The sequence below is a fragment of the Filicampus tigris genome, chromosome 2 (assembly GCF_054856515.1).
Source record: "Filicampus tigris isolate MCC_2025a chromosome 2, RoL_Ftig_1.0, whole genome shotgun sequence".
NCBI lineage: Eukaryota > Metazoa > Chordata > Actinopteri > Syngnathiformes > Syngnathidae > Filicampus > Filicampus tigris.
Genome location: NC_141218.1, coordinates 892498 through 907203, shown reverse-complemented (window position 1 = coordinate 907203; position 14706 = coordinate 892498). Strand labels below are relative to the sequence as shown.

Genomic DNA, 14706 nt, shown 5'->3' with positions numbered 1-14706 from the left:
GCCGCCGACTGTCGGGAGGGGGCACTGTTCGTCAACTTGAGCACATTTTTGTTTTTCAATTTGAGGCCTTTTTCATTTCTCAACTTGCTCATGGCCATTTTTTCCGACATACAGACATAGTAATTTTAGAGATTTTGGGGTTTTTTTATAATTATTTTACTACAGTCTTTAACTAACATCATTTCTTGTCATTTTTATTTTTTAACTTCCAAATTCCATTTTTTAACTGCATTTTTTTTATTAACATCAGTTCTTTTCATTTTTTAATTCTCCAAATTCCATTTTTTTTCATAATGTCCAATTTGGAAAACAACCTGAAATGAAAATGTATATATGTATTCTCAGTACCAACTCTTAAATTAAACTCGTTTGCTTGATAGCGTAAATGACTGAGTCATTTTTAATTTACTGTCATGATATCAATAAAAAAAAAAAACAACAACAACATTGTGTTTGCTGTTTTTACCTTAGGTCTTTGTATATTCTTTGTCATGAAAATCCACTAGACTCCTCTCCTTTGTTGGATTTTGTGTGTGTGTGGGGGGGGGGGGCAGTTTTTTTTCTGTTAACTTCCAAATATAATTTAGGCATTTATGCTATGGGCTAACGACATGTAATTTTGCTACATTGATCATTGTATCAGACTATTGCATAAAATGACTCCCTTCTCCAAAAATTATTAATTATATGAGATGAAATCTAGTAGAAAACATTGTTTAAAACTGCCGATTTAAGTGTTGAGACTGAAACCCTGGATTACATAAAGATTTTTGTAATGTCGTTTTCATGGGTTTCAATTGGCTAACGGCGGTGCCGATAAAGAATTTGATTTAACCTGTATATTATTGATATTGAAACGCTCCCGTATGTTGATAAAGGATGAAAACAGTCATTGAGGCTCTTGAATCGCTTGAGTCATTCATTCATTCGATCTAATTTTAATCTATCGCGGCCGGATACTGGTTCCGTTTGTGAAAACTGCCGAACTGGTGACGTTTCCGAGGTTTGCCGAACGTTTCCGAAGATGACGAGTAGCGTGTGTAACCGAGCGGAGGTGAAGAAGACCACGAAGAAGAAGAGGAAGAGGAGGATGAAGCTACGCTGAGCGGAGGATGGGAGGAAGAGTGGAGGAAGAGACGTGTGAATGAGCGAGTGAGGAGGAGGAGGAGGAAGGAGGTGGCGGAGGAGGAGAAGAAGAAGAAGAAGATTGTCGCGAGGGAGCGAATTCAAGACCAATGTTTTGGAGGAGCGTTTCGTGACGGAAACTTTCAACTTTTTTTTTTTTTTTTTTTTTTTTTTCAACCGCCACTCACTCGGCTTGTTGTGTCTCGGAGCCGGCCGGCTTTGTCTCACGACGCGGGCGTCTATAAATGGACTAAATACAGAGCCCCGCAGTCGACCTCTTCTTGTTATCCTGGAGCGCATTACTAAAGAATGGCGGCCAACATGTATCGAGTGGGAGGTAAGTTGTCTTATTTTCCTTTTTTTAACACCCCCCTCCGCCTCCTCTCTCAAGCGTGGTTGTTCCTTCGGGCTGCACGCTAGCTTAGCTACATGCTAGCTCCCTGTGAGCTAGCCGCTAATCCCAGCTAGCTCTTGCTAGGCTAACCGTGCCAACGTCTACTTTTTCAGTCCCGGTCAACTATTTAAGTTACCTAGCGCATCAAATACGAGTTAAAACCTCGCTTTTCTTATCAAATTTCCACCCAAGGGGATAATTTTACACCTGTAAAGTACGCGCAAGTGTTGCAAAAGGTCAACTTTCGAATTCGACTCGGTGTCTTGCAATAAAGTTTTCGGAGGGTTACTGCTCCCTCGGTTTATAACTTTGAATTCGGCATACTAGCACAACAGTTTGTGCATCTTTTATTTGTGCAACATCAGGCCTAAATTGGACTCTTTACACACGATGCTAGTTAGCATTAGCTTCGCGTTGAGAATGCCCGGCAGGCAGAAAGAGATGCGGGTTAGTTTTTGGCAGTGGGTTTAGTTTACTCATGACTGTCATTTGCCTTGAGGGGAAAAAGTTGAATATTGGGAATCCGCAAGTAACTGATACCACTCTGTAAAAAGACTTAATCTGCCTTTAGCTGGAACGAGATAGTGGCAAAGCACTACTTTTGTCAAAATGAAACTCCTCATCAGACTTACACATAGTTCCTTTGCACTAAAGTGACCTGGCAAATGCTGAACTCAGAATATGTTGTGTTGCGGACTAGTGGTTACTTATCCACCTCACAGTTAGGACGCGAATGGTTGTTTGTCTCCACGTACCATGTCGTTGACCGGTATCCCACTGGTTCGGAATTGGCGCCAGCTCACCTACGAGCCCAATGAGGATAATATTGATAGAAGGATGGATTTGCTTCTGTAGTTGTTCACTTAACCCAAGGCAACCTTGGCAAAATATTGCGCCTTGTGACCACATATCTCGGGTCAAAGGTTTCTAACATGTCGATAAATCACGTTTTTTTTGCAGCATAGGCTTCTTCTTGTCAGACGTGAAAATGACTCCGCTCGTATCGTCTGTTTCTTTGCGGCTGTTTCTGGAGAGGTCACAAAGTAAAGCGTCCTCCAAAAGAAATTGCCCTGCCGTAGGAAAATCCTGCCAGTTCTAATTTGCTACAACACTGCTGAGGGGAAATGCAATAAATGACCTTGATATTGGTGCGGTAAACATTTTACACTTCAAAAAGTGGCCTTAAAAAAACAAGAACAAAGTAATGAAACGAGGAATAAGTTAGAGCAGGGGAACCCATTACGTCGATCGCGATCGACTGGTCGATCGCAAAGGCATTGTGTGTGTGGGTAAATGGCCAGCCTATCATCCGTCCTCACTACTGTATTGCTAAGTTCATGCTACGTTCACAATAATTCTCAATATACTGTATTTATCAATAATGTGTTTTGCATTTTTAGTAGGTGGTAGATCATTTTGACTCGGTCATGTCATAAGTAGCTGGAAAAGTGTGGGCACCCCTGAATTAGAGCCTATCCCAGCCGTCTTCGGGCAGTAGCCGTTGAAAACTCTGGACTGGTTGCCAGTCAATCACAGGGCACACAAAGACAGACAACCATTCACATTCACACTCACACCTAGCGACAATTTAGAGTGTTCCATGAACTTACTGTGCATGTTTTTGGAATGTGGATGGAAACCGGAGAAAATCCACACAGGCACACGGAGAACATGCAAACTCCACTCAGAAGCCAAAGACCGGAATCGAACCCTTGACCTCTGTACTGTGAGGCTGATGTGCTAACTAACCAGTGTCCACCATGCCATCTAGGTACAACTAATGTATAAAATTATGGCATGTTTTATTTTAAGATAAGATTACTCTTAACTAATAAATAAAATCACAAGAAATGTTAGTACTTCTAGGCATGGGCCGACACAAATTCTGACATTATGATAACCATGAGCAAAAATATCACAGTATTAAAATGACAGCTTTAAAGTGTCCTTTTTAAAAAAAATATATATATATATATATATATTTGGGCAAATGAACAGCATTTTTTCCCCATTGAACACAATCTATTTTACAAAAATACTTAACAAAATATGGAACGTGCTAAGTTTAAATGTATGTTAACATTCTTAATTTGTTGTCATTCTTCTTCGGGCACATTCATCAACAGAGGTAAAGGACATCAGTGTTTTCCGTGTCTTTCATCTTGCTCCCACCCTCCTTCCGTGCATCACTGCTCACCCCTCCCCTCTCTGCTCACGCAGAATGAGGAAAAGAAGTCACTGGCACCAATTAACTTCAGAGGCGGCTCATTTACTCAACTCTGCAAGCAGCCAATCATATTGTGCCCTGCTGAGAAATCCTCTCAACAAAAAGAAAAAAATAGAACTCATTACCAGTGACAGACAGTGTTAAAAGCACGGTAAACCGTCAAACTGCTAATTGGCCCAGGCCTAAGTACCTCTAAGATTATTTGGGAAAAATGATTGAAGCAAGTTAAATGCTCGAAAACAAAAACTGCCCGATAGGAAGAAATATCTTGGCAGACTAATGTCTTATGTTACAATGTGTTCATTTGTCAAGAAAAAAAACGGCTGATTTTAAAAGAAATATTGGTTCATCGTTGGGGGCCTTACCTCACATTTCAATCGTGACTGAAAATGTAAATGCACTAATATTACAGTCACAAGGCTGATGTTTTTGAGATTCATACAAACATTTTGGTGTTCGGAAATGTGACACAACAGGGCGGGGGGGAAAGGCACCATGAATGTTGCAGCGGGAAGTGAGTATTGTATGTCATAAAAACAGCGGAATGACATAATTCAATAGTGGCGAACATTTCCCAGTCTTCATTTTCTCTGCTTCCGTTTGTGTAAGTGTCTGTGGGCATTCCAATTTGCCTTCTGTAGATATGACAACCGCGTGCAAATTAGTGAGTGTGCCTTCTGGGCATCTCTGAATGGTGGTGGGGGCAGGGGGGGTGCATCATTTTCCCGCTGCTTCAAAGATCTATAACACAACACACACCCCAACAAAACGCGCCTTGCTGTTATGCAACGCAACGTGGCGACGTTTGAAAGCATCGCGCATCTCCACCTGGTTTGCGGCGCAAATGAATTTGGTCGGCGTTCGCCTGGACCGCGTGAAGGCTGGCCACGGCATCGTCGGCGATGCGATTCAACGCTGGTCGATTTCATCTCTTGTTGGCTTCTTCCCCCTCCAGATTACGTGTACTTCGAGAACTCCTCCAGCAACCCGTACCTGATCCGCAGGATAGAAGAGCTCAACAAGGTGCGGCGTTGTCATCCAACCCCCGTCCACCCAACCCGGTTTGACCTCGCGGCGACGCCGGCCGCCCGCCCGCTCTCTTGTGTGTCGTAGTGACCCAACACTGGCACAGGAGCTTCCTTATGTAACGCGCCAGCGGCAGCGGCAGATTTTTAGCCAGTCAAAGATGAAGGAGCATCCTTTATGTAACACTCTTCCAGCGGAGTGCTAATGGATGCTTTTTGCTCGGTCACCGTGCAATATGGACGGCAGACTCACGCAAACCTGAATCGAGCCAAGGAACACATTTTACACGCCACCAAACAAAACGGTCACAAAAAGTATAAACAGTGAAATCAGAACAACCGCAATTTACTCCCAAATGCACTCGGGTGTGAAATGCGGGCCTGTTTGAGTGATTCTGTTGCATGAACGGCAACATGTGCAGGTTAATTGTACTTTCTGCCATCTAGCGAAAGAACATTGAATCCTGCCTGCCACTACATGTCGCTGGCTTAGAATCGAAGACAATTGATCCAAGCCTTAGATGGATGAACATGGATCATTTGTTTTGAATAAAATTGAAATTGAAAACATTTGACGCAACACCTGGATGAATGCAGTTCACGTTTGAATGTCCAATATTTGAAATGAATATCAATTCAGGACGTACACCTGTCACCATTTGTTTGAATTTTTGATTGCGTCTGTAAATGTAGCACTGTGATCCCCGAATGGTTTACTTTATTATCATTCCTAACTCATCGAGATCCTTGAAAAGAAATGACAGATTATTTCATGTTGAAAAAATGCACCGGCAATGTGTGGCAAAGACTTCGACAATGTTTGCGAACAACAACACAGGCTAAACTGAGCCTCTTTGACGTAATTACGGTATTTATTTTATTTTGTTGAACCATTATTTATATATCTATTTTATTCATTTATTTATCCAGGTAAGGCAATTGAGAACAGATTTTCATGAGCAACGCCGAGCTAGCTGAAGATGGCTGATTAAATCAATGCAAATAAATAGACAAGAGACTGAAATGTGACATGGTGATTATAAGTCATATAATATACTGTAGTGCATATTTACATAGTACATTACATTATATCATATGGTGAATAAATTCTCTTATCTAGATGTATCGCTTTAATATATATTAATACTATATCAATTATTACTTTCCTATTAGCCAAGGCTCATAAGAAAAATGTTTGTTTGTTTTTTAATAGAAATTACTTTGGAATTGGAATTCTGAGAAGATTTTTTCCCGTGTGTTTGAGTCTGTGTAATGAGTTTGACATTTTGACTGGAGCTACTAAAAAAGGAATGTATTTTGTTTTTGTGTGTGATGGCTGACGGGGCAATTTGTTTTGTTGGTGTTTTGTGCAGACGGCCAATGGCAACGTGGAGGCCAAGGTGGTGTGTCTCTTCAGGAGACGAGACATCTCGGGCAACCTCAACACTCTCGCTGACAGCAATGCAAGTAAGTGACACCCATCGCCACTAATACCGCCGCTTAAGGACCAAGACTGAGTATACTGTAGAACCGCCCCCTACAATAAATGTATTTATAACTGCCCATATTAAGAGTCAAACTCTAATTATGATGCCAGAACACTTGACACTGGAGTGTGTGTGTAACCAGAAAAAGCCAATTACTGCTTTCCTTTCCTCCAGCCCATTTTATTGCAGTTTTTACTCTGTGATACATGGATGAAAAGTCACATCATGTCTCTTCAGATCTCGTGGCCCAGCAAGTCCTAAAAAGTCTTTTTGTGTCCCAAGACACTTCATGTCCCTCAAACAGCAGCGTGACAACAGGACTTCCCCAAACATGACAATGTGTGAAAGTGCAGAGTCTGGTCGCAGGGTCCACTTGAACCTGAGTACAGCACACGAATCATTTTGAAAATCAGATGATGGCATCTGGAGAAATTGAGGTTGTGTGTTGGAAGAAGTACCATATTCTTTTTGGTGAAGGTTTTATGTGATATTGCCGATAGGAAGTCTGGTCCCCAAAAATGAGTCCCAACAGTCTAACATTATTATTTGTCCACATTTGGTTTAATCTGCTACTCCGGGAAGCTCTTCTCTGCCTTTGTCTTGTGTGTGTGATCTAAGGAGCTCGGCTGGGCGCTGCTGCTTTTGACATGCAGCCCACCGGAGTCTGATCACATTCACTCATTAGCAAGCCCCCCTCCCCTCCCCCCCTCCTGGATGCACTGCCTCAGACAAAGACGTGCCCACCTCCAAAATAGAGGCGCTGCAGTTCGCCCACCGTACTGTACGCCGGTCACATGAGGACACATCGGTCTGAAAACTCCAAATTTGGAGACTCATTGGCCTCCACCGTGCCACTCAGGGTGCTCATCCATAAGAAACAATCGTACTACTGCTGCCGATGTGCGCGTGCGTCGCCACACACGCTCAAATGGCACAACAAAAGGCCCTTCGTGTGTCGCCTTGGGTCGTGGCACCTAACGTGTTAATCGTGGATAGTGTGTGTGTGTTTTCTTTTAGCCAAGGGAAAAAAAATGTGGGTTTTTTTTCTCCCTCAAGATGGAGTGTGTTGCTCTGCGTGTGTGCATGTCGCGAGTTGGGATACATATTGGGGGGGTAACGGACGGGGCGGGGGGATGGGCGCCTCAGGTTTGGTACACAGGGTTTCCGACATTGTCTGGCAGGGACTAGACGGACGGGGGGGAAGAGGGTTGAGAGGTTAACAGAAAAGGGGTGTTGCCGAAGGTTGCGTCCCTCCCCCAGTGTGTGTGCGCGCGCGCGCGCGGCCTCACTGGCTCACTTGCCCCTCACTGACAGGGTTTCCTTTGGCAGAGCGCAGGGGCGGAGTCCTTCCAGAGATGAAGCGATAATGGTGCCACCGCCTCCGGCTCGCGACAAATTGCTCGGCCGCCTGAAAATTAGGAATGCGCAACCGTGTCGCCAAAGAAACACACGTACTAATATATTCGTCGCTGTCCTTTGAAAAACACTTATCTCCAATTTTGGAAACTTTTTTACTTTTCACTGTAACGCGGAAACATGATTCATGTCAAAATAAGAAAATGAAAAAAAATGGAGATAAGTGTTTTTCACATGACAGCGACGATTTTATGCTCAGTCAGCGCTAACGGATGCTTTGTAGACGTCTGTCAAAGCGGAGGTGGCAAAAGTGCTCAAATGTTGTACTTGAGAGCGAGTCCAGATACTTGTGTCAAAAAGGCACATAAAGGTAGAAGTACTGACTCGACGCTGCTGTCAGTCAAAATGAAAAGACTGGAAATGTCTGACGACAGTCAATGTTGCTTGAATTAACGCCGCCGTTTGTTTTGTGGCATTGTGGCGACTCGCAGGGGAATTCGAGGAGGAGTCCAAGCAGCCGGCGCTGGCCGAGCAACAGAAGCACCAACTCAAACACAGAGAGCTCTTCCTCTCGCGACAGTTTGAATCGCTGCCCGCCACTCACATCAGGTAACACCAGCTACAGACTTTTCACTCAATTCATGTTTCCAGCGAACCTCGCTTGACCCGCCGCCAAGAGCCAAAATTGTACAACTGCTTCCATGTGTTCAGTAGTGCTACTCACTGTCTCCCCAGGGGGAAATGTAATGTCACCCTCCTCAATGAAACAGATGTCTTGGCAGGATACTTGGAGAAAGAGGTAAGAAGTTTGAGTTCTTCGGCAGCATTTCACGCCTCAACTATCGTTTTTTTTGTTTGTTTGTTTTTTTAAACAGAGAAATCTGTGTTTCATGCTGTTTACATAACTGACCAAATTGCGCAATACGTTTAGCAAAGTGTAGCATTTTGCATCGTTATCAGCATGGCTGAATCATTTTGAAAAATAATAAAATTGCAATTTTTGCCCCCTCAATATTGCCATTTAAAATAGAATATTTTTCCCCAAGGTCCCTATGGATTTTTTTTTTTTTTACAAACGCAAGCAATGAAACAATATGAAATTTATGATACATCAATGTTTTGGGCTTATACATTACTCTTGCTCAAAAATGAAAGGGAAATGAACCATGAATGAATCTGAAAAGAAATGTTCATCTACTACAATTAGAGTAGGTTAGGGCACTGACTTGCAGTCTTTTAAGCTATTCACGACAAATTGACAGAATTCGGCCAATCGTGTGATGTAAACATAAAGCATATTGCAACAATGAGGAAAATAAATCTGTGGATTCATGTCAACATGTGGACTGTACTTCTTCAGCGCTGAGTTATATAAATAAATTAAATGTACATGGATAAATAAATAAAGCCTAGCAACTGACCCAAATGAAGTTGTTTATTGCCGGCTGTGAGATTTGAAAATTGCTTTCTACTACATTGCGATGTTCCAGTGATCAGCGCCCTTGAAATATTCAATGGACACTATCAATATCGTTTTATCTTTTTTTGTTCTTCACAGGACTGTTTCTTTTATTCATTGGTGTTCGACCCGGTCCAAAAGACCCTGTTGGCCGACCAGGGGGAGATCCGGGTGGGCTCCAAGTACCAGGCAGAGGTCCCCGAAAAGCTAGCGGAGGGTGAGTAGCGAAACGCGCTCGCCTCCCTCTCCTCAACTGACACCAGTGCCTCGCCACGTCAGGAGAATTGGACACTCGGATCCAGGAGAAGCTGGAGACCAAGGTGTGGGACCCCGACAACCAACTCAAAGACCCCCAGATTGACCAGTTCCTGGTGGTAGCAAGGTGACAATTCTTTTCCAAAAATCTCAACAACCACAACAAAAAGTCACATTGTGTGTAAAAGAATGATTTCAAAAAGTACTCCCTCACACGAATAGTAATGGGCCCCGCAATGCGCTTTTCGCAGAGCTGTGGGGACGTTCGCTCGAGCCCTGGACTGCAGCAGCTCCATCCGCCAACCCAGCCTGCACATGAGCGCCGCCGCAGCCTCGCGAGACATCACGCTGGTCAGACACGCAACTCGCACCCGCGCTCGCTCGCACGCACGCTCTTCACTCAGCCAAGCAGGCGCGTCTCTTCACTCTTGTGCCTCTTGTGTGCGCAGTTCCACGCCATGGACACGCTGGAAAAGAACAATTACGACCTGGCCAAAGCCATGTCCACCCTGGTGCCCCAGGGCGGCCCCGTGCTCTGTCGCGACGAAATGGAGGAGTGGAGCGCCTCCGAGGCCATGTTGTTTGAAGAAGCGCTGGAGAAATACGGCAAAGACTTCACTGACATCCGTCAGGACTTTGTAAGGACCTTTTTTCCCTCGATATTGCGATTTAATATGCGATTATTTTTTTCAAGGTCCTGTACCCATGTATATTTTTGAACAAACGCAAGCAATAAATGAGTTTATCAGATTTATTATACACAAATGTTTTGGTCGTATAGGTTGGGCTTATGCTAAATGAAAGGCAAACGAACCACAAATTCACATGAACGACTTGTTTTTACATTGGGGTTGACATTTGGTTTTTCAGTTGTTGTTGTTGTTTTTTTTTTTTTTTGTCATGTGCAGCTTCCTTGGAAGTCTTTAGCCAGCGTAGTCCAATTCTACTACATGTGGAAGACGACGGACCGCTACATCCAGCAGGTAAACACCCTGCTACAGTTTTGTGCTCACGCCGTGGCCACAATTATTTGCATTTATTTGTTGTTTTTTTTGTCCTGGGTGCCATGTCTGTGGCTGGTAACCCACCTCTCAGAAACGATTAAAGGCAGCGGAGGCAGACAGCAAGCTGAAGCAAGTCTACATCCCCACCTAGTGAGTATGACAAGTCGTTGCACCTTCGGTGGCGCACTCCTTTTTGTAACTTTTGTGGCGCCTGCTTCCTTCCGCCCAGCACCAAACCCAACCCCAATCAGATCATGGTGCCGGGCAGTAAGCCCGGCATAAACGGGGCGGCGGGCTTCCAGAAAGGACTCAACTGCGAGAGCTGTCACAGTAAGTAGCTAAGTTAAAAAAATCCTCAGGTCTAACCCCCGGCTTCTTTCATTTTTTCCGCCCCACTTTCAGTTGGTTATTGAAAACCGGTTTTGCTTCATATTTTGTTTTTTAGATATACCTTCCAATGTTGAATCCTTGGTTTAGGTTATCAGTTTTACAGTAAACTTCAAATGGGAGTTATAGTGTATTGTGGATTGGACTTTTGTCATCCAGAGCTGCTGCAAGTGGTGTCCATGCGCACTCGCTTCAAGTATGCTGCAGTCTATTATAGTGCGCTTGTTTTCATTTTCACATCAAATACTCTACATATTGTACAGGAATGACAAATACATAGCTGCCTTGGAGCAAGCACACACTTCCTTCTGCCGTACTCCGATGAGGTACCGGTACTGAAAATGTGTAGATGGTGAGGTATTGCAGCATTTTCCCAGTACCGGTATACCGTCAAGTCCGACATGTTGTACAACGAAAGGAATTTAAAAGTTGCTTGTTTTTGAGAGAAAAAAAATGTTACATTATTAAATGGATTTTTTTTTTTTTCCTGAGGAGAAAGAAGAAATATAAGAACAGTTGTATTTTCCAAGATAAGACAGAATATTATGAAAGTCAAAGTTTAGTGGGGAAAGAGTCATATTTTAACAAGTAAATATGAGAAGGACAACTTCAGCCATGCAAACACGACCAAATAAATATTCTGCCCCGTGACCCATTTTTCCATATCATATCGGAGCCTAAAAGTTAACATGTAAAACTTTCGTTATAAAATAAACACACACGCAAAATAATCACTTTTCATTCTTTGGTTTTTCTTTGCCAATTGAAAAGAAAAAGAACGGATAAGACACAGCTTAATCTACTCGGCGTCTTTTGTATGAGTTTCAATTCACGACCGTGCGGTCTCAACCCCAGCGGCCCAGTCGCCTCAGTGGTACGCCTGGGGGCCCCCCAACATGCAGTGCCGACTGTGCGCCTCCTGCTGGATCTACTGGAAAAAATACGGCGGCTTGAAGACCCCGACGCAGCTCGAGGGCGCCGCGAGAACTGGTTCTGTACGTCCCCTTCCTCGTGGTTGCTTCCACCGTCCGTCAGCCAATGGCCGATTTCATTGTCCCCCTCGATTTCAGGAATCGGGGCCGCGCAGTCACATGACCCGCCAGGAGGTCCAGGGCCTGTCGCCGTTCACCCGCAACGAGGGCCGCGCCAAGCTGCTGGCCAAGAACCGCCAGACGTTCATCCTGCAGACCACCAAGCTGACCCGCGTGGCCCGGCGGGTCTGCCAGGACATCCTGCAGCCTCGGCGGGCGGCGCGCCGGCCGTACGCCTCCATCAACGCCAACGCCGTCAAAGCCGAGTGTGCGTACACGCGCGGCCTCTCCGTCAAGCTCGGCTTTCGGGCATCCCATTTGACTCTGCTCTCCTCAGGTATGATCCGGTTGCCCAAAGCGACAAAAACCCCTCTGAAGAGCAAGCTGGTCCCCCGACCGTCGCTGGCCAACATCGTGAAGGACTTGGGTAAGAGTCACTTACTCTTGTATGCTCCTGCCCTAAAAGTGACTGAAGACATTAAAGGTGCTCATGGAATATCAGTCCAGTAGGGCTTTGAAGTCTGCACACTCGTCGGGTCAATTAGTGGAGGCCAGCGTTCAAAGCAAACATGGTGCATCAGCATTTAGCTGTTATGCTGCACACAAATGGAATAAGATGCCAACAGAAATTAGCTCCCAAGTGTAAATGATTTTAAAACCGGATTAAAAACAGCCTTTTCCTCACACCTATGATGAAGGTCTTTTAGAGCATTTTTTCTCAAATCTTGCGCTTGTTTTTTTTTTTAGTCATTTTAGAAAACGACTTTTTAGTTCTCTACTTTGCTTTTAAATGTCTTAAATTATTCAGGGTTTTTTTTCATTGTGTCGCCTTTAAATGTTTTTGTAACTATGTGAAGCACATTGTGTATGAAATGTGCTATACAAACAAAGCTAAAAGAATGACGCGATTTTTTTTTTCTTTTCTTCCCCACGCACCCCCCACCCCCCTCCGTGCACAGCCATCTCTGCTCCGCTCAAGCTGAAAGCATCCAGGGGACCCCCGACGCCCATCAACAGGAACCAGGCCAGCCAGCCTCGGGCGGGCCAAGGCCTTCTGGGAAAGAGGGGCTTCGACAGCGTGAGTGCGCTGGCGCCGTGGCATTGCGACGCTGGCCAAATTCAACTCTTTTGCCGCTTTGCTTTGGACAGGCCACGGGAATGCCCTACTCGGCCAACGGGAGGTCGTACACTTCGGGCATGAGGACCACCTCCCAGTCTGTCATCAAGCGTCAAAAGGTCAGCCAGGGAGAAGCCCCCAACCCCGTTGTGTTCGTAGCCACAAAGGACACCAGGTACTACGGATCGCGCTTCACTATTTGCGCATTTGGTACCGTATGTAACAGCCGTGAATACTTGACAAATGGTTTTCCGCTCAGGGCTCTAAGAAAACATCTGACTCAATCCGAGATGCGCCGGGCGGCTCGGAAACCTCACCTACCGGTCCGGATCAAGCTGCCGCCGCCGCCCCCTCGTCCCCTGGCGATGCCCCTGCTCCCCTCCAGCACCAGCGAGCCCATCGTCCTCGAGGACTGAATGGCGTGGGGGGCGGGGCGGGGCGGGGGGTCTTCTTTTAACAGGATAGGGGTCCGTGACCATACCCTGCATCTTTTATTTCCCCATTTCTCTTTAGTTCTCTGAGTTCCCCCACCAAGGAAAGTTTTCCAACATTCGCACAACAGCTCAGGCTTAGTAGGGTTTTATTCCAGGTTCGGAATTATTTTTTAACGCCGCCAGTTTTTACGTGTGTAATTTAAGTCCAAGATATTTTCTCTCCTCCTCTCTGAAACGTGTTTGGACGCAGAAGCACACTGCGTGTGAATGTGTGCGTCGTCGCTGTATGTGCCCAAAATGGAGGGGTGAAGCTTTAAACTGTTCAAACTTTTACTCAAGTCTTGCACCTTGACCATTTTTATGAACGTCACAAACACGGGCAAGCACAAAACAACTTGCATGCTGTGGAAAATGATTCCCAAAACCTTCTGGAGGTGTGCAAATATTTCACCCGAAAGCCAAATATCCGAAGAAATTCATAAAAGAAGAAATATTTACGCAATCTGGTTTTATGCTTGCTTGAACAGTAGTGCCGCCACTATATTGTTCAGGACCCTCAGCTCTCATTCACCTTTCTAATTTAAAGCACCCCCCCCCCCCCCCCCCAAAAAAAAAACACCCTTTTAACAAAAACAACTGGATAATCAGAATTCCCGAGTTCCACAGCACTTCAGGGTTGCAGGGAGGTTTTTTTCCAAGCAGGTTTGGTCCCAATGTGGGCTTTATCTTTCTCTAAAAAAAAATCAAAAATGGAAAAAAAAAAAAAAACTAAATAGGAGAAATAGGACTGTTTGTAGCATTACTAGTATGTGTAATGAAAAGGAAAAGTGGATTACTGCATTATTGGAAATGTTTTATTTTATTGTTTTTCCACAAGTTGAAGCGAGTCACTGAGCTCCGTTAAAATGGCAAATGGGTTTGGGGGGGTTGGCTCTACTTCATTGGGTGGGGGTCCGTTCATGTGAAAATTAAAAAAAGGGGGGGGGGGGGGGGGGGGGGTTCCGGGTATGACTTTTTGTATGGGCAGCAAGAGAAATATGCGACAACCCTTTTTTTTTTCTCAAGTGTTTTTTTTTAATTCCAGCGTCTCTGTATCCTGTAATTTTTCTTGATAAGAAAAGAAATAAAGTTTTTTTTTCTTTGTGGTCAAGCAGTTTCTAGTCTGTTATTGATTGACACCCTAAAAGTGGCGATGATTGTCTTCATTCAGTTTCCGTCTTTTGTTTTATACATAACTTGTTTTGCACTTCACGTATTTCTATTCATCCATCATCCTTTCCTCCCTTGGTCCCCTTCGTACTAACCTTGTATCCCTTTCTTTCATCCTTCCTTCCGAAACCAACTTTTGGCCAGGCTTTTGCGTTCTGAAACACGGAACATTAACCCCGGAACTTAATCGGACTGG

General features: G+C 44.6%; 1 protein-coding gene across 1 annotated transcript; it reads left to right on the top strand.

Annotated features, from left to right (window-relative positions):
• Nucleotides 1–1064: 1064 nt before the first annotated feature.
• Nucleotides 1065–14451, top strand: mta2 (metastasis associated 1 family, member 2). The gene is made up of 18 exons (XM_086023330.1): nt 1065–1462; nt 4702–4769; nt 6145–6238; nt 8106–8223; nt 8350–8413; nt 9173–9290; nt 9353–9455; nt 9580–9679; nt 9778–9966; nt 10237–10311; nt 10424–10482; nt 10562–10662; nt 11575–11714; nt 11790–12018; nt 12088–12177; nt 12710–12828; nt 12900–13042; nt 13127–14451. The coding sequence occupies exons 1-18, from the start codon at nt 1435–1437 to the stop codon at nt 13281–13283; spliced, it is 1995 nt and encodes a 664-aa protein (XP_085879456.1). The 5' UTR covers nt 1065–1434; the 3' UTR covers nt 13284–14451.
• Nucleotides 14452–14706: the final 255 nt, after the last annotated feature.

What these genes read in the sequence shown, in the direction of transcription:
- mta2 (XM_086023330.1), top strand. Translation starts at nt 1,435, where the DNA reads ATGGCGGCCAACATGTATCGAGTGGGAG. An exon ending in CAACATGTATCGAGTGGGAG is followed by an intron (nt 1,463 to 4,701) that starts GTAAGTTGTCTT and finishes TTCCCCCTCCAG; the next exon opens with ATTACGTGTACTTCGAGAAC. An exon ending in CCTCGCGAGACATCACGCTG is followed by an intron (nt 9,680 to 9,777) that starts GTCAGACACGCA and finishes TTGTGTGCGCAG; the next exon opens with TTCCACGCCATGGACACGCT.